At 47.0% G+C, this 18,754-nt stretch overlaps 1 protein-coding gene across 2 annotated transcripts in view; it reads left to right on the top strand.

Moving 5' to 3' along the window:
• ZZEF1 (zinc finger ZZ-type and EF-hand domain containing 1) overlaps window positions 1-8,405 on the top strand; it is a 122,792-nt gene extending 114,387 nt beyond the window's left edge. For both annotated transcript variants that reach the window (XM_075994227.1, XM_075994226.1), the window contains exons 53-55: window positions 2,761-2,914; window positions 3,609-3,680; window positions 5,519-8,405. In XM_075994227.1, coding sequence (XP_075850342.1) covers window positions 2,761-2,914; window positions 3,609-3,680; window positions 5,519-5,599 — 307 coding nt within the window. In that variant the 3' untranslated portion in view covers window positions 5,600-8,405. The remainder of the gene's footprint in view (window positions 1-2,760; window positions 2,915-3,608; window positions 3,681-5,518) is intronic.
• The last annotated feature ends 10,349 nt before the right edge of the window (window positions 8,406-18,754 follow it).

Raw genomic sequence — 18,754 nt, 5'->3', positions numbered from 1 at the left:
GGATGTTTTTCTGGTCTACTTTGTTCCTTTGGTCTTGGTTTTAAGACCAAATCACAGTGTGATCCAATGTGTCTGTATCACACTGTTTAAACAGTAGCTTTATAACAGATTTCCATCTCCGGTAGTATAAATCCTTCAGCTTAGTTCCTCATCTCCAAGACTGTCTTGGGTATTTTTGACCCTGCATGTCCATAGACATTTTAGAATTAGCTTGTTAATTTCTGCATATGCATGTGCATATGCACATACAGACACCCACCCCCACACACACACACCTCTTACATTCACTCTCATTGTATCTAATGGGATTCTGATTGACTCTATAGATCAGTTTGAGGAGAATCAAGATCTTTAGAACACTGAGTCCTCTAATCCACAACCATTATATATTCCTCTATTGTTTAAGTCTTAGTAATATTTTATAGTTTTCTATGTAGAGGACTTGTACAACATTTTGTTAGATTTGTTACTAGGTATTTAATGTTTTTGATGCTATAATTGATACTTAAAAATGTTTAGTTTTGTTTTTGCTGATATATAATTAAATTTTGTGTATTGCCCTTGTATCCAGTTACCTTGCTAAATTTGTTAATTCTAAGACTATATATGTAGATTATTCAGTGCACAGTCATGTCATCTGTAGGTAATGAGTTTTCTTCCTCTTAATCCTTAGAAACTGCTTGGTTTTGCCTTTTGCACTAACCAGACCTCCAAATACAGTGTTGAATAGAAGTGGGAATTGTAGACGTAATTGCCGTATTCCTCATCTCAGAGGGAAGGTGGTAGTGATGGTGCTGGACACATCACCCATACACTCAGCCCTCGCCCTCCTTGCTCAGACCCCCACCTGTAGGAGTTCATTGTTCCTCTTTCCTGCATTTTTAAGGCACACAGACACACAGGATGCTAGCCAGAGTGGGGTGGTGATGTTTGAAGTAACAGGTTGTCTTCTCACATAATATAGAGATATCATTAAAAAAGTAAGGGACTCTCCAAGTCAGGGAAGACAAAATAACTCGAGTAGTCCATATGCTGACGGGAGGTGTAGGTGTCAAGGGGAGAAAGGGGGCGAGCTGGGCATGATTGCTGTTACCCACACGTCCTCACTTTCAGACATCAGTCACTCAGCCCCACGTGGGCTTAGCTCTGTTCGCTTGAGCGTGGCTTCTAGTAAGAGCTGCCTGGCTGAGCGATGCGTGTGAAACACGCAGCCTCTCCGTGGTCTCCGGGCTGCAGCACAGAGTTCCTGCACAGTCTTTTGGCCGTCGCCTATTTTCCTTCCAGTGGGGGCACTCCTGCACCCCTCTGCCCAAGCCTGGAGGGAACTCCCAGCATAACTTGCCACCCTGGGCTGTTTCATGAGTGCTCCATGCAGAGTCACAGGCGTGCTAGCCTGAGAGCTTGGCTCGGAGGCCAGACTGGGGGCAGCCCCCAGGGCAGGGGCGGCCACAGGCAGTCATCTCAGCCACTTGGCCATGCAGGTGCTTTTTATTTCACATTGTAAAGTGTGCTTTCCTGAAAACCAGCTATAAAGCTGTCTGAATTCTCCCATTTATTTACTTTATGAAGATTTATTTCTCTGGGGGAAACAGAGTGGCTTCAAAATAACAATTAAATGCACATAATTCTTTCTTAAATCATAAGAGAAAAAGCAAATTAGAAGAAGCAAACCTAACATTATATTAATATTATTTATTTCAAAACTTTTCTCCACTGAAGGACATTGAATCAGAATTAAATCATAGCCTCTCTCTGAGTAAAAAAAAAAACAAAACAAAAAACCTCAGTTCATTTTTTCAAAAGGCTTCTGCTTTATTTGAGGAAAAGATTTCTGCCTGAGCAACCTTACAAGCATATTTCTTGTGTTTCATAAGCCAAGCCTAAGATAATAATAATGGTTATATTCGTTGTCTTTTAAATAGCTCTTTTTTTCTGATTCGAAAAGCAGTGAGTGTTGTAGGAAATCTAGAAAGCTGATAGGGACAACTCCTGACAACACTGTTTGCTGTTTGTTTACTGTTGTTTTGTTTATGTATTTATTTATTTATTTGAGACAGAGTCTAGCTCTGTTGCCTAAGCTAGAGTGCCGTGGCATCAGCCTAGCTCACAGCAACCTCAAACTCCTGGGCTTAAGCAATCCTCCTGCCTCAGCCTCCCAAGTAGCTGGGACTACAGGCATGCATCACCATGCCCAGTCAATTTTTTCTATATATTTTTAGTTGTCCAACTAATTTCCTTCTATTTTTAGTAGAGACGGAGTCTTACTCTTGCTCAGGCAGGTCTCGAACTCCTGACCTTGAGCGATCCTCCTGCCTCGGCCTCCCAGAGTGCTAGGATTATAGGCATGAGCCACCATGCCTGGCCACTGCTGTTTTTAATATGCATAAACACAATATTGTGTATGTGGGTTTTTCTTTTTAAATTTTATTTTGTATATGTAGTTTTATGTCTTATTTTTTTCCCACTTAACATTTATGTTGAGATCCACTGTCACTGGTAGGTCTTCATAGTAACCATTTTTAGAGATGCACTTTGGGGTCTCCTGTTCCCTTGGAGTTTGGCTTTGAAGTTTCGGTCGCACCCCTTTCCTTCTTTGCTGTTGGTGACTGCTTGTGGCTGCCTGGGAGGAGGGAGGGCGGGACTATTTTATAACCACTGTGGCAGCTGTGGGAGAGGGAGGGTCTGAGCTGCAGTTCCCATCAGCTGTCGGACCAGGCATGGTGCTCATAAACCGATGCCCTCCCGGGGCTCTTCCCACAGTGACCTTTGTGACCTTGCGCTGTTGAAGCCCCTCTGGCAGCTCTTCACCCACATGGAGTACGGTCTGTTTGAGGACGTGACACAGCCCGGCATCCTCCTCCCCCTGCACCGCGCCCTCACTGAGCTCTTCTTCGTGGCTGAGAACCGCGCCCAGGTGAGGGCCCTGCCCTGCCCTGCCTTGCCCTGCCTCTCCCCCTGAGGTCTGGGCAGGGAGCATGGCGCCTCCGTGTGCTTTCTTTCCCTCTGCCGCCCAGGCGGGCCTCTGCCCAATTCTGAGTGAGCAGGCGACACAGGAAGGCAGGCCTGGCCCGCAGTCTGGGCCCTCGCCTCCCCCTAGCGCTGGGAAGCCCTCGGGTCAGCTCTGAGATTGCTTATTTTGTCAGGCTCGGAGCCAAAGGGGGGACAGGCTGCCTGGGATCAATCCTTGACAACAGTGAGTTTTGGAAAATAAAACGATGGGTTCTTTCTTCTTCCTCCTCTTTTTTTCTCCCCTCAGCACAATAGGCTCATTGAATGTGAGAAATGAAAGGGCCTTTCAGAGTTCATTAGCTTATGCCCCTCGTTTCATACATGAGGAAACTGGCTTGAGCAGGGGCGTCCCCTGCCTGGTCCCCCGAGACTCGGTCAAGGTAGAGCCAGCCTGGGAGCCCACATGGGGCTCTTGCCGGGCAGGCTCCTTCCGTGGCTCCTGAGCCAGGCAGTGCCATGAGGTGCCCGGCTGAGTGAGCGGCGTCCTCCCACTCGAGGTTTCTGTTTCCATGCCTAGTGTCGCCTGGGTGGTCTGTTAGCGCTGCACCAGGCGTCTGGCCCTGCCGCTGTTGCTCACGGAGCCCGTTCTCTCTCCACAGGAGCTCGGCTTGCTGCAGGACTACCTGCTGGCCTTAACCACGGATGACCACCTTCTCCGCTGCGCAGCACAGGTACTCGCCTTGCCCTGCAGAGCTGGCCCCCTGGGGCTGGCGCTACCCCACCGTCTCACCGAGGCCAGGACAGGGTGTCGGCGCTTTGCGTCTGGAACAGAATCCAGCCAGAGCTTGCACGGAGCTCGGTGCTCAGGGAGAGCGGGCGAGCCCCATTTGTCAGCCTCATTCATGTTCAACTGCGGGGTCAGAAGACACTAGCAAGAATTTGTGTCTTTAAAACCAAAACAGCCAATACCTTAAATTTAGTTTGGCCGATGCCTGAAGTTTCCATAGAGTTAAATTTCAGATATTTTTGGATGTGAGCTGCTTTCCCAGTAGGAGAAATCCTCCTCGGACAGCTGTTTTGTCTCAGGACCCTTCACACTGTTAAATTATTGAAGATCCTGGAAAGTTTTTGGTTATATGTGTTATATACATGCCTTTAGAAATTAACTTAGATTTTAAATTGAGAAATTGAAACAAAAAGTTTAAACATTCATTTGTCAATTCATTTGAAAAAATAGTAGTAAACCCATTTCACATTAACGTGAATAACATGTTTTATGAAAAACAACTCTTACTTTTCAAAAGAAAATAATTACCACGAGGGGTGGCACTGTGTTCCATTTTTGCAGATGGCTTAAATGTCTAGCTTAATAGAAGGCAGCTGGATTCTCACAGCTACGTCTGCAGTCAGTCTGTCGTGTTAGCTCACACTAGCCTCTGGGAAACGCCACTGTATGCTCGTGAGAGATTGAAAGTGAAAAGGGAACCTTGCCCGCCCCTGAATGGGTCTCTGGAATCTGCAGGCCCAGGCGGCACTTGGAGAACCTTGGGCTCACAGACTCCTTGAGTGCCTTAGAGTGTGTGGTCCAACCCCCACAGTGGATGGAGCGGTGGGGAGGGGACACCAAGGCTCACAGGGTCACACTTGGGTGGGCGTCCAACTGGGACTCAGAGCCCTGCCTGAGTCCGGCACTGTGTTTCCCAAAAGGTTTCTTTGAGCACACTCCTGTTCAGGCGTGTTCAGAGAAGCATCCTGAAACATGCAGGAGGAAAGGGGTCCTCTTTACCGATGCCGGGGCTGGAGCATGTGCTTAGGCATGGGGATCCGCACAGCAAATACAGAAGGGTTTGTGTGAATCCTCCTAGGACCCGTAGGCAGAATAAAACTCCCTTCTTGCCTAACGGCCACCTACCAACATTCCCTGGTTTCATGACACCTTATAAAGAAATTTTGATATTTGACCATTCAGGCCCGAAAGCTCAGCATGGCAGGTTTGCTATGAGCCTGTCCCTCTTGCCTGCCCGTGTCCCATCTCTGCTGCCTCGTCACCCTCATTCTGACTCTCCCTCGGCCCATCTAGTTTACTGGACCAGTGTTCTGACTTTTCTCCCTGCCTGCCGCCTCTCCTCCCGCGCCCACCTCCACTTTCCTGCCACCGGAGCAGGAAGACCCCACCCGGCCTGGCCTCAGGGCACCGGCATTCCCACTGCCTTCCCGGCACTGTTTCTCAGGCTGTCCTGGCACTGGCTGTTGTTTCTTAAGTCTGCTATGACCTTCTTATGCTGTTTTTCCCCAGAGAGCTCTCCCAGACCCTGGCAGACCCCTCCGAGCCCCCTGTCACCTCAGCACTGTGACTGCCCCTCTGGGGCAGTGGCAATCTCTGCCTTACACTTGGAGCTTTCATGTGATCTTGGTAGCTTTTTGTCTTGCCCTAGCCTGCCTGCCTCCGGGGGAGGGAACGACACCCCCACAGCCTCCGTGCTCTGCTGAGGGCCTGGTTCAGCAGCACTCAGCGACTGAGCAGGTGAGTGGCTCTTGACATTGGCGACTGCTCTCTCTCCCTCTGCAGGCTCTGCAGAACATTGCTGCCATCAGCCTGGCCATCAACTACCCAAACAAGGCAACGCGACTCTGGAATGTCGAGTGTTAGCCCTCGGTGTGGCGTGCATGGGACTAGCTAATCTGTCCACAGGGATTTTAGAGCAGACATCTAACTTCATTCAGGAAAACTCCTGTGGCGTCAGTGCCCAGCTCTCCTCGAGCTCACTCCACTCCAGTTAGGACGCCAAGCAAGCACGTCTCCAGAAACCCCCTGTGCACAGGCCAGACACGCGCACATGCCGTAGCACGCGAGAAGCAGCAAAGCAATGCAGGATGACTCAGAAAGGGCAGGCTAGAGGCCCTTGGGAAGGTTGTTCAGAGACCAGCCTTCTCCAGGGTCTGTCCTTGCAGAAGCGACAGGCCCAGGAAGACTTGGAAGCAGCCTCTCTGGAAAGGACTCGGTCGCGGCTGAGCTGGAACTGCTGGCACCGTCGGATGAAGGCACAGTCCGCCAGAGCCACGTTTCTCAGCAAGACCTCCAGCAGCGGTGCCTGGCCTGGGGGCTCCTCTCTGCCTTTGCTTCTTGTGACTGGTAATCCAGACACACCGAAACAGGCGAGAGCCCCTCCTGGCAGCACTGACCCAAGCAGTGGGTCCAGGACCAGGTGATGAGCTCGCTCCCTGCGCGGCCCGCCACCCCTGAGAACTCCTTGGTGAGAACAAGTGCCCTTGGGAACAGCCGCAGGCCGCCCTGTGCGTCTGCTCACACGTCAGCTTCATCTGCGTTTTTTTTAGTTTTTGTCTTAACATATTTCAGTTTCCACTTCATTTTTTTAGAACAGAACCACATTGACTCCCTTGAGACGGCCTCAGGGGAATGGCCAAGGGACTGGTCATTCAGGGGACAAACTGGATTGTGTGAAAGTGGCAGAACCTAAGGAATACTCTCTAGCCTCTGTACCTAAAGACTTGAAGAGTTCTCACAGGAGATCTTAGAAGATCTTATTTTAAGAGTTTAAAAAAGAAAACCCTATGATTTTATTTCTGCTTGATAGTCATGGTAATCCGTCACATCCACCTCTGGGACTCTGCGTGGTTATTTGGCTGTCACTTGTCTAGCAATAACTACGTTAGTTCTAGTGATGCTGTTTTACATTTTCCTTTTTATGGTTTTAGTCTTGCCCTGAAGTGCTGATTATCACTCGCTCCCCAGAGCCACACTTCGGAGCGGGAAGCTGGGTTGGCACGTGAGCCGTGCCCCAGCCTTGGTGGGACTTGTGGGAAGGGAGAATGCCTTTGAGGATGGGTGTCCGGGCCAGAAGCACGTCCTGCCGCACAGGGCCAAACTCAAGGAAGGGTCATCACAGCCAGGGCCAAAGCTGACCAGCTCAGCATTGCCGTGGCCCAGCCTGCCCCTTGGCCTCTCAAGACCCCTCGGCAGGGTCTGCGGGGGTCCGCGTAGGAAGGGCCCGCACCTGCAGGGCTGGGAGCATCTTCTGGAGCGTGCTTTTGCCCTCTGGGTCAGGAGGCCACGACTTTTGCAGCCCTAGAGTAGGTTCTCAGGCAAACCCTGGGGTGCAGGTGGAACCGTCTTGCAGCGGGAGGGGGCATGAGTCAAAGGAACAAATGGGGCGGTGGGTCCTGAACTTCAGTGACCTAAAGCCACACCCTGATGCCAGGGGGGGCCTGGCCTGCTACCCCTAGTGCTGGGACGTGAGGAGGCAGGTGCTGTGGCTTGGACAACCCTTTTCCCATCTTTTGTTCTTTGCCAAACCGAGTGCGCTTTTTGCCAGATGCCTGTACCCCCAGAGAAGCCCCGCATCCCTGCCACTCAGACCCCAGTGGGTCTCACAGAGGGGAGTTTCCCAAGAGGGGACTTGCAGAAAGCGGGAAAGAGGCCCCGCTGCGGGCTCGGCCCCACTGACGGACGTTCTGGAAGATAGATGAGCAGGTGGTGCCACCCACGCCCCTCCACACCTCAGACTGACTCAAGTCAAGCGGGGCAGACAGCAGGGCAGGGCAGGGGTCACTCCCCGTGGCAGCGGCTGCCAGCTCTGCGCCCCACTCCCCTCCAGGAAGGTCGGTTGTAAATAAAGCCTGGGCTCTTCACAGCTTCTCTCCACACACCGCCCTCGCCATTCTGGTCTCTGCACTTCGGTTTGTGTAGAGCAAGTCTAAGCTTTCCCTCACACTCCTCGGCTGCGCCTTTCTGCCAGGGCCCCGCCACCTCTGCTTCCGGCCGGGGTGGCGCTGCCAAGCCAGGCCCAGCTCCCCTCCCGGTCCCCACCGGGAGCAGCCGTGTCCCAAAGGATTTCCATAGAGACCCTTCTTAGGAGGCAGGACTGCCTGGAGTGAGACAGCCGGCAGGAACAAAGGTGTCGTGGAAACATGTGCCTAATCTATAAAGAAATCCTGTTCCAAATCGTATATATTGTACAGACAGACACTGTTCCTAACGAGAGGAGTGACGTATTTTCATCACCGTTTTTAATTTGTTTTCTTACGGGTTTACGATTTTGAATTTTTCTTATTTGGTTGAAAGAAAGAATTTTGATTATATCCGCTGAGTGAGTTCAGCCTGTAAAAAGGATGTTAAGTTGTGAGTAAAATATGCAAATGAAGAGAAATATATTGTACAAATTCTATATAAAAAGTACAATTGTGTGTGGACTTTTTTTTCCTCCTCTTTCCCCTTTTGCTCTTTCTCTTGCAAAGATTATACTTGGAGTTTCTAGCAAGCCCGAACTGATGGGAATTATAGACTCTGCAGGCCTCAGGGTTGAATAGAATCAGGAAGGTTCTCCAGCCCCTGCTCTGAGCGGATCATCCTCTTACCGTTCTCCCCACACCAGCCTGGCTGCAGCCCCCAACAAGGAACATGCCCTCCCCTCTGCACAGCTATCCAGAGGTTCGCACACACAAATGGTGTCCCCTACGTCATCTTCTCTCCAGCCACGCACCCCCAGTCCCCCCGCCCAGCCTCAGCCTGTCCTGTAGCTCGCAGGATGCTGCCGAGAGGAAGATGACGGGGCTCAGGCTGTGGGGCTCGCTGCTCTCCAGGGACTGGTTTCCTCCTGCTGCCTCTGGCCTAGTGTGCACCGGTCCCTGGGTCTCCTTTCTCCTTCCTCCCTCATGTCTCTGGTATGCCCATGCTGCTCTGGTTTGCCCCCGCTTCTTAGACACGCTCCTGGGGCCGAAGGTTTCTCTGATCTTCTCAGATCAGAGAAGACCAGCCCCCACCTTGCTGAGAGCTGGGCTTAACCAACTTCTGAGGCCCCTTTGTTCCAGCCCCACAGAGTCTAACTCGCCCCCTAAGCCCCAGCTGCCTTTTCGGGAGCCTCAGCCAGTGACCTGGACCCAGCTCTGCCCTTCTATCCCCAAGGCAAGAGGCATGGCACTCAGCAGAACCGGGTGCCCCCACGGCCTGTGCAGCCCCAGAGTCTCCTGAGAGCCTGGTGCTGATATGTTTGCCCTGCCCACCTCCCCTTGCCGCCTGAGCACACTGGGGCTTGACTCTGAAGAGCAGGTCTGTCTGTCCTAGCCCTGCCCTGCTTAGCCAGAAAGCAGGAGCAGCGGTGCGGGGGGTCGCTGCGGAGACTGAGCCAGCACTTACAGACTAACGGAGGCTCACAGAGGGACAAGGCGGGGTGGACCCCAGCTGCTTAGAACTGAAGGAAAGTGTGGAGTTCAACCAGCTGAGCCTCCTCATTTGATAAAGAAGCCGTGAGAGGCCAGCTTGGAATTGCGCCGGAAGCGGTGGAGAGCTGGGCCAGCCCCAGCACCGTGGCCGCGTTCCTGCACTCACCAGCACCCAGCACCCTGCAGAACCAGGGTGGGCCTGGTCGCAGGGCTTCAGGTAGGCCGCCCAGCCAACACCCCGGGCTCTCAGATGCAGCCAAATCTAAACATGGCCCTGTGCACCTGGGGTGGACCCTGTCCTTTACCTAACTGCCATTCCTACCCACTCCCCGCCTTCCCTGCTGACAGAATCCAGTGTTTTGCAGGTGGTGACTGGAGATACTTCGGTCTCAGGAAAGGTAGGACTTTCTGCCGGCTCAGGAGAGTCCTGCTGGATTGAAGTCCCTCCTGACAATCTCATTTCTGCTTGAGCGACACTCTCCTTCCCAGCCCCTCTTGTGAAGCCGGCCAGCGGCTCTGGGGAAGGCCCTGCCCGCTCCCTTTGTGCCCAGAGCAGGGCGCCTCAGGCTCCCCCTCAGTCTTGCCGCCACCAGGTAAGCAGCAGAAGCTGAGAGGCCAACACCTGCGCTGTCGGCACAGAAAGACGGCAGTCTGACCCCTAATGACATCGTTTGAGTCCCTGATTGAGCCCCAGAACTACCAACCTGCAGACGTGAGAGGGAGAGAATGCTTGTGGTTGGGAGGTCTCTCACTTGCAGCTGAGAGCATTCCTGACCCAAATTTATGTGACAGTTTGGCTGCAGTAGGTTGAAATAATGCCATAGCTGTCTGTCTCATCATATTAATATGAACAGCATATGGAAAGGAAATGGGTAAAAATTCCTGAAATATGCCAGGCGTGACGGTGCGTGCCTGTGGTCCCAGCTACTCAGGAGGCTGAGGTGGGAGGATTGTTGGAGGCCACGAGTTCAAGACCAGCCTGGGCAACATAGTGAGACCCTGTCTCTTAAAAAAACTAAAATTCCAGAAGTGCGAGGCCTCTGATAGTGTCCAGTCAAGCCGCAGGTGGCATCGAGTTGCACACACTACCGAACTATTCTTCTTTCTAGGGATTCTTGCATACAGAGCTTTGCCCATGCCCAACAAGTTTCCAGACTCCCAGTGTGGGAGCACTGACCCAGGGTTTGTTGGGATTTCTTCAGTTGCAACTTAAACTCACTCCAAACTAACTTAGTTTAAAAGGAGAATGTATCGACTTACAAAACCGAAAAGCCCAAGGGTTGCATCTGGCTCTAGGCAAAGTTGAATTCCAGGCGCTCATAGATGTCAGGTCAGTCTGTCCACCACTCCCTGCCCTCCATCCCCCTCGCCCCATCCTCCTTCCCTGTTTGCCCCGGTGGATTTCACTAAGGAGGTGAACGTGAAAGTACCAGGTGCTGGTTCTCCGCCACTGACCGCCACCGATCCTCTGGTGGACAGAGCCTCTCACCGTCCCATCATGCAAGGCTTCCCCAAGCCGTTAATTCATGTCTGCTAGCCGTGATTTAACTCACCATTTAAAGAGGTACTTGGGAGACCCATGAGTGTGCAGGTTGTCAAAGTGAGGAGCAACACCACATCCACGATGCTGGGCAAAAGCTGCGCCTGGGACATCCCACGCAGCCACTGCGAGTCACGTCTGCTCGGCCACTCCACGACTCAGCAAGATGACCCCCCATGTGGCGGGCAGCGTATCCGTCAGTAAGCACAGAAACTCACAACAGACGTGGAGAGAGACATCTGGAACAACCAAATTTGAAAACAAAAGAGGTTAAACGGAAAAGAATGAGCACAAGTCTGTCAAGCAGACGCAAACAGAAAACCAGGATCGTTTAGTATTGGGCGATATATCAATAATTCAAGACAAAATTCAGCTAGGCAAAAAATCATTTCATGCATCAATATTGCTGTGGCTAAAAAAATATAATTTGCAGTAAAAAATATATAATACTTTTCTGTACCAAATCCCACGAGAAATTAGTATCAGGGAAAAATGGCTGGAAATTTGCGGAGAATTAGGCAAACTCACTAGCAAGGGGAGACAATATCTTTCTCAGTTACTAACGCGTTATTTGCAAAAAATGAACAACACTAGAGTGACTGAGAAGACAGTCTTGAGGAAGGCTTCACAGCAAACCTCCGGGACTGCATGGGGGAAATCTCCTGAGGAAAGGGGCAGTGGCCCCACAGGCCTGCTCCTGTCCCTGAGGGTCCCCTTCCTGGGGAGAAGGCCATGGAGGGGGGGCAGGGGCCATGCCATGCTGGCTTACGGGCCCCGCACTCCCTTTGCCCTGCAGGCTGGGCATGGACAAACCTTTCCCTAACTCCCCACAGCTCAAGGAGGCCTGGCGGGGCTGGGACGCCCACCCAGGCGAGTCAGATGGTCAAGGCAGAACAAGCAGGACTCACAGCACAGCCGAATTTTCAGCCAACCTCTGGCCAGCTCCCGACACACATAGTCAGGGGCTCCCCGCTGGGAGGAAGCACCCTCCGCACGGGCAGCCCTTGGGGACTCAGAAGGGGATGGAACTGCCCCCCGGCCCATCCGAGTCCCACTTTCTCTCTCCAGGTCTTCCAGACCGATGAACAGCGGTTGTGTCCAGTTCCCTCAGGGACACCCTCCACCCAGCCTGGCTTCCTGGCACCACCAGGGCCACGAAACAGTCAGACACCATCTCTCTGCACCAGAGTCTTCTGGTAGCTACTAACACTGACCTAGCCTTAGGTATAGTAAGTGTGCGTGTCGGTGCTGTGTGTGAACGTGCGTACTTTGCACCACACAGAGAAGGCCATCTTTTCAGTGCCCCTGGGAGATTCATAAAAATGCCTCCTCTTTCAGCCCCACTCTATTAGATGTGCTAGACATTACATCTCTTCCCATATACTCTTTTTTGGTTTTTGTGAGACACAGTCTTGCTCTGTCGCCCTGGCTAGTGTGCAGTGGCTCGTCATAGCTCACTGCAACCTCAAACTCCTGGGCTCAAGCGATCCTCCTGCCTCAGCCTCCTGAGCAGCTGGGACTACAGGCATGCACCACCATGCCCGGCTAATTTTTCTACTTTTTGTAAAGACGAGGTCTCACTTTGCCCAGGCTGGTCTCTAACTCCTGACCCCAAGCAATCCTCCCACCTCAACCTCCCAGAGTGCTAGGATTACAGGCGTGAGCCACCGCAGCCAGCCGCCATATACTCTTTTAAGAGGAACTGACCCCCTTCCCATCCCAGGCGGAGAGGTGAGGAAATGACCAGCACTCGCGACTGCGTAGGTGATTAGGCCAGGAGTGAACGCCAAGCTGGCGCAATCGGATCTTTTCAGAAATTTGGATTTTAGGACACAAAGACTGTGGCAAACCCTGGATCTAAAGAGTTATGTAGCCGGGCGTGGTGGCTCACGCCTGTAATCCTAGCACTTTGGGAGGCCGAGGCAGGCGGATTGCTCAAGGTCAGGAGTTCGAAACCAGCCTGAGCGAGACCCCGTCTCTACCAAAAATAGAAAGAAATTAATTGACCAACTAAAAATATATATACAAAAAAATTAGCCGGGCATGGTGGCGCATGCCTGTAGTCCCAGCTACTCGGGAGGCTGAGGCAGGAGGATCGCTGAGCCCCGGAGATTGAGGTTGCTGTGAGCCAGGCTGACGCCACGGCACTCACTCTAGCCTGGGCAACAAAGTGAGACTCTGTCTCTAAATAAATAAATAAATAAATAAATAAATAAATAAATAAATAAATAAATAAATAAAAATAAAGAGTTATGTAACTCGGGGCTTGTGGTCACGTTGAGCCATGTTCAAGCAAGGGGAGCTAGTCGATAGGGTAGACACCGGAGCAGATGGGAAGAGAGAAGTGTAGTGAGGCGTCCACGGCCCTGGAGTAGCTGCCCGCTGCTGCCTTGTTCCCCGGATGTCCAGCTGCAGTTCATGCATTTCCCTTCAGTGAGAGTCCCCCTTTTTACTTGAGATAATGTGGGTGGGTTTCTCAGTAAATATTTTTAAAACAGAAACTGGGTGATAGAAATGTCCTTAAATTAGATGGTAGTGTCATGGTGATGGTTGCACAACATAGTTAATATACTAAAAACCACTGAGTTATGTCTTACTTTTAAATGGTGAATTTTGTGTTACCTGAATTGTATCTCAATAAAAAAAATTTGAAAGCAGAAATTACATGCCATAAAACTAGACATTAGTAATAAAAGATTTAGAAATCTAACCATCGGAACAAGGGAGGGGAAGGGAAGAAAACTATCCTAGATCATTGTTTGATCAAAAAAGAATTCAAAAGAAAAGCGTGCAGTTACACACCATTTTGAAATTAATCACAGTGAGAAAATATAAAATTATGTGTATGTTATAAGAGAGGGATGATCAAAGCTTTGTTCAAGGAAAATCATAACTAAGTGCATTTTTATTAAAATAAAGCAAAGTTTTAAAAAAATTACGTCAAGAAGTTAGAAGTCAAAAAACAAGATAAGGCCGGGTGCGGTGGCCCACGCCTGTAATCCTAGCACTCTGGGAAGCCAAGGCGGGTGGATTGCTTGAGATCAGGAGTTTGAAACCAGCCTGAGCATGAGCGAGACCCCGTCTCTACTATAAACAGAAAGAAATTAATTGGCCAACTAATATATATATAGAAAAAATTAGCCGGGCATGGTGGCACATGCCTGTAGTCCCAGCTACTCGGGTGGCTGAGGCAGGAGGATTGCTTGAGCCCAGGAGTTTGAGGTTGCTGTGAGCTAGGCTGACGCCACAGCACTCACTCTAGCCTGGGCAACAAAGTGAGACTCTGTCTCAAAAAAAAAAAAAAAAAAAAAAAAGATAAACCAAGGTAAGGTAACAGGGAGAAATGAGTGAAAATTTTTAAATAAATGTATGAATTAGAAAAAAGAAAAAAAACAAAACAAAGTGGATAAATGTGGGTCTTAGGTGTGTTGGTCACAGTGCTGACAAGTTCACCATCCTTCCTAAAAGTGGCCATCCCAGCTCCAATTCTCTGCTGGAGAGGCAGACCCTGGGCTGTTCCTTAAGCAGGAACATCTGATAGCATCTGAGAGCATCTGATAGCAACTAGAATGAAACCTTGACCAAGGGAAGCTCGTGGACAACCAGACACAAAGAGCTCTGCCAACAGTGGCAATGGCAATTAGTGTGACAGTAGAGTTTGAAGCCATAAAAGAGAGAGGGACAACTTTGACTATGTAATAGTTAGAATAGTTAGGACTATTACAAAGCAGGTATAGGGGAGCTTGTTTGTAAGCACGTTGGATTGTAACTGAAAAACAAAACAATAAAGGTTGATTCCTCCCTCATACTGTACATTAGTATAAATTCCAGAGAAAGAAATACAACTGACCAATAAACACATGAAAGGATGTGCAGTCCCACTTGTAATTAAAGAAATGTAAATCAAAACAATTTTTTTTATCCATGAGGTTGGTAAAATCTAGAAAATTCTACCATATCCAGACCTTTTCTCATGTTGTTGGCAGGTGTGCAAACTGGTCAGCCTTGCTAGAGGATAGTTGGGCAGGATCTATCCAAATGCTGCATGCATTTACCCTTAACTTAGTGGTTTCACATCCAGAAATTTATTCTACAGAAACCTTAGGACACTTGTAGAAACATGTATCACAATGTTCACCACAGCTTGTTTGTAAGAGCAAAAAAAAAAAAAAACAAAACCAAAATATCCATCAGTGGAGGATTGGATGAATAGGCTATAAAGAATTCCATTTCCAGCATGACAGCATGAGGAACTCTACAGGCCCATTTCCCAGCAAAACTGGTAAAAATTATTTTAACACACACACACACACACACACACTACAACTTTGGAAATGGTTATAAGGACATACATAAATGGAGAAATATTTATTCAAGAAAGTCTAAAATTCAGTAAGAATTGGAAGAATATGTAGAGAATATCAGTAAATATAGTCATGTGTTTCTTTAAAAAGGACACACATTCTGAGAAATGCATCATCAGGTGAGTTCTTCATGTGAACATCATGGAGTGTACTTACACAAACCTACGTAGTATAGCCTGTTGCTCCTAGGCTACAAACCTGTACAGCATGTTTCTGTACTCAATACGATAGGAAATTGTAATACAGTGGTAAGTATTTGTGTATCTAAACATAGAAATGGTACAATAAAAACATGGTATTATAACCTTATGGGACCACCATGATATATGCAGTCTGTTGTTAACCGAAACATTGTATGTGGCACATGACTGCATATAGAAACTTTTCTTAAAGAGAGCCAAATGAAAATTCTGGAGTCAATAAGCACAATAGCTGAAATGAAAAATTCACTAGAGAGGCTCAACAGTAGATTTGAACTGGCAGAAGAAAGAATTAGCAGAATTGAAGATATATCAATAGAGATTATACAGTCTGAAGAAGAGAGAGATAAAAGAAAAGAAAAGAAAATGAACAGAGCCTCCAAGAAATGTGGGACAGCATGAGGTGCACAAATATATGTGAAATGACAGTACCAGAAATAGAGGAGAGAGAGATGGGAAGAAAAAATATTCAAAGAAATAATGGCTGAATATTTCCCAAATATATTGACAAGCAATCTACACATCCAGGAAGATCAATGAACTCCAAGTAGGATAAACACAAAGAGATCCACAAGAGAAACATTATAATAACAATGCTGAATACCAAAAATAAGGAGAAAATACTGAAAGCAGCAAGAGAAAAATGACTTGTTGCAAGTTAACTGCAATAGGATTAACAGCTGGCCTATCAGAAACAAGGGAGATCAAAAGTCAGTAGGATAACATATTCAAAGCACTCAAAGAAAAAAACTATCAACTAAGAATCTTATCTCCAACAAAGCTACCTTTCAAAAATGAAGGCAAAATAAAGACATTCCCAGATAAACAAAAACTGACTGCATATGTTCCTTGAAGACCTGCCTTACAAGAAATACTAAAGGAAGTTCTTCAGGCTGAAAGCAAGTAACCCCAGATGGCAATCTGAATCTACATGAAAAAACAAAGAGCACTGGTAAAGGTAATTATGCAGTTATAAACAACAGTATAAATGCATTTTTCTCCTTTTAATGAATTTAAAAAGCGATTATAGGACAGGCACGGTTGGCTCATTCCTGTAATCCCAGTATTCTGAGGGGCCAAGGCGGGGGCAGGGGGATTGCTTGAGGCCAGGAGTTTGAGATGAGCCTGAGCAACATAACAAGGCTCCATACCTATATAAAAAGGGAAAAATTAGCCAGGCATGGTAGCACCCATCTGTAGTCCCTACTACTCAGGAGGCTGAGGCAAAAGGATCACTTGAGCCCAAGAGTTTGAAGCTACAGTGAGCTATGATTGCATCACTGCACTCCAGCTGGGGTGATAGAGCAAGACCCCATCTCAAAAAAAAAAAAAAAAAAAAGCAACTGTATAAAACAATACATATATAATGCATTGTTGGACCTATTACATATAGAAATGTAATATATTTTCCAATAGCAAGATAAGGGAGGTGGGGGAGAGCAAAGCTGTACTGGGCTATGGAAATGACTCCAGAAGGTAACTCAAATCCATAGGAACAAATAAAGAAAACTAGAAATGATAAGAAGATTAACATAACAAAAGCTATAAAAAATATACTCACTCTCCTCTCAGCCTCTGTAAAAATCACAAAATTACATAAAGTAATAATTACAATGATTTACTGTTGGACTTATAACAATTATAGTTGTAGTATGTACAATAATAATGCCACAAAAAGGGGAAAAGGGAAAATACTATATAGGAGTAATGTTTCTATATCTCATTGGAATTAAAGTTAAATCCGAAGCTGATTTTGATAAATTAAGATGTATATGGTAAGCCCTAGATCAACAACTAAAGAAATATTGCCAAGAAAAGTGAAAAAATTATTATAAAAATGTAAATACTCCCTAAAAAAAAAAAAAAATGTAAATACTATATTAGAAAATATTCACTTAATGCAAAAGAAAGCAATGAAGGAGAAACAGAGGAACAAAAAAAAATGTGACATATAGAAAACAAAAAGTATTTGCATGTACCAGTAAGAATTGGGGGGAAAAAGTAAAATGGCAGACATAAATCCAATATCAACATAGCAACAATAACATTATCAATATCAATATATATCAATAATAACACTAAATCCGAATGGATTAAATAACGCAATCAAAGGAGAGATTATCAGACTGAATAAAAGACTAGATCCTACTATATGCTGTCCACAGAATGAATAACTTAGATTTAAAAGCACAAATAGGCTGGGCGCGGTGGCTCACGCCTGTAATCCTAGCACTCTGGGAGGCCGAGGCAGGAGGATTGCTCAAGGTCAAGAGTTTAAAACCACCCTGAGCAAAAGCAAGACCCTGTCTCTACTATAAATAGAAAGAAACTAATTGGCCAACTAAAATTATATAGAAAAAATTAGCCGGGCATGGTGGCACACACCTGTAGTCCCAGCTACTTGAGAGACTGAGGCAGTAAGATTGCTTGAGCCCAGGAGTTTGAGGTTGCTGTGAGCTAGGCTGACACCATGGCACTCTAGCCCGGGCAACAGAGTGAGACTCTGTCTCAAAAAAAAAAAAAAAGACCTTACTTTCAATAGTGGATGGAACTAGGCAGGAGAGCAACAAGGAAATTGAAGACTTGATCAACACTATAAATTAACTTGACCTAACAAACAGCTATAGAACATTCTACCCAATAACAGCAGAATATGTAATTTCTCAAGTGCACATGGAACATTCTCCAGAACAGACCACATGCTGTGCAATAAGCAAACCTCAATAAATTTTAAAGTATAAAAATAATACAAAGTATGTTCTCCAACCAGAATAGAATGAAATTAGAAATCAATTATTATTATACTGTTGAAAGAAATTTGGGAAACTCACAAATATATGAAAATTAAACAACACAGTCCTAAATAATCAGTGTGTTGAAGAAGAAACCAAAAGGAAAATTAGAGAATACTTTGAGATGAGTGAAATGAAGACACAAAATACCAAAACTATGGGATGCAGTAAAGTAGTGCTTAGAGGGAAATTTATAGTTTAAACGTCTACATTAAAAGAAAGATCTCAAATCAATAACCTAAACTTCCATCTTAAAACAATGGTAAAAGAAGAGAGAATTAAGCCTGAAGGAAGCAGAATAAATATTAGAGTGGAAATTAATGAACTAGAGAGTAGAAAAACACAGAGAAAAATCAATAAACCCAAATGCTGATTCTTTGAAAAGATAAAATTGAAAACCCTTTAGCTAGATTGACCAAGAAAATATGAGAGAAGATTCCAATTACTAGAATCAGAAATGAAAGAAGGGGCATTACTACCAATCTTACAGAAATAAAAAAAATTAAAAAGGAATACTATAAACAATTATATGCCCACAAACTAGATAACTTAGATGAAATGGACAAATTCCTAGAAAGATATAAACTACCAAAACTGACTCAAGAAGAAATAGAAAATCTTAATAGGTGTATCAGTAAAGAGATTGAATTTGTAATCAAAACATTACCCACAAAGAAAAGCCCAGGACAACATGAGTCTAGTGGAGAATTCTAACAAACATTTGAAGAA

The sequence above is a fragment of the Microcebus murinus genome, chromosome 18 (assembly GCF_040939455.1).
Source record: "Microcebus murinus isolate Inina chromosome 18, M.murinus_Inina_mat1.0, whole genome shotgun sequence".
NCBI lineage: Eukaryota > Metazoa > Chordata > Mammalia > Primates > Cheirogaleidae > Microcebus > Microcebus murinus.
The sequence above is the reverse complement of the archived record's forward strand: the minus strand, read 5'-3'. Positions and strand labels throughout refer to the sequence as shown.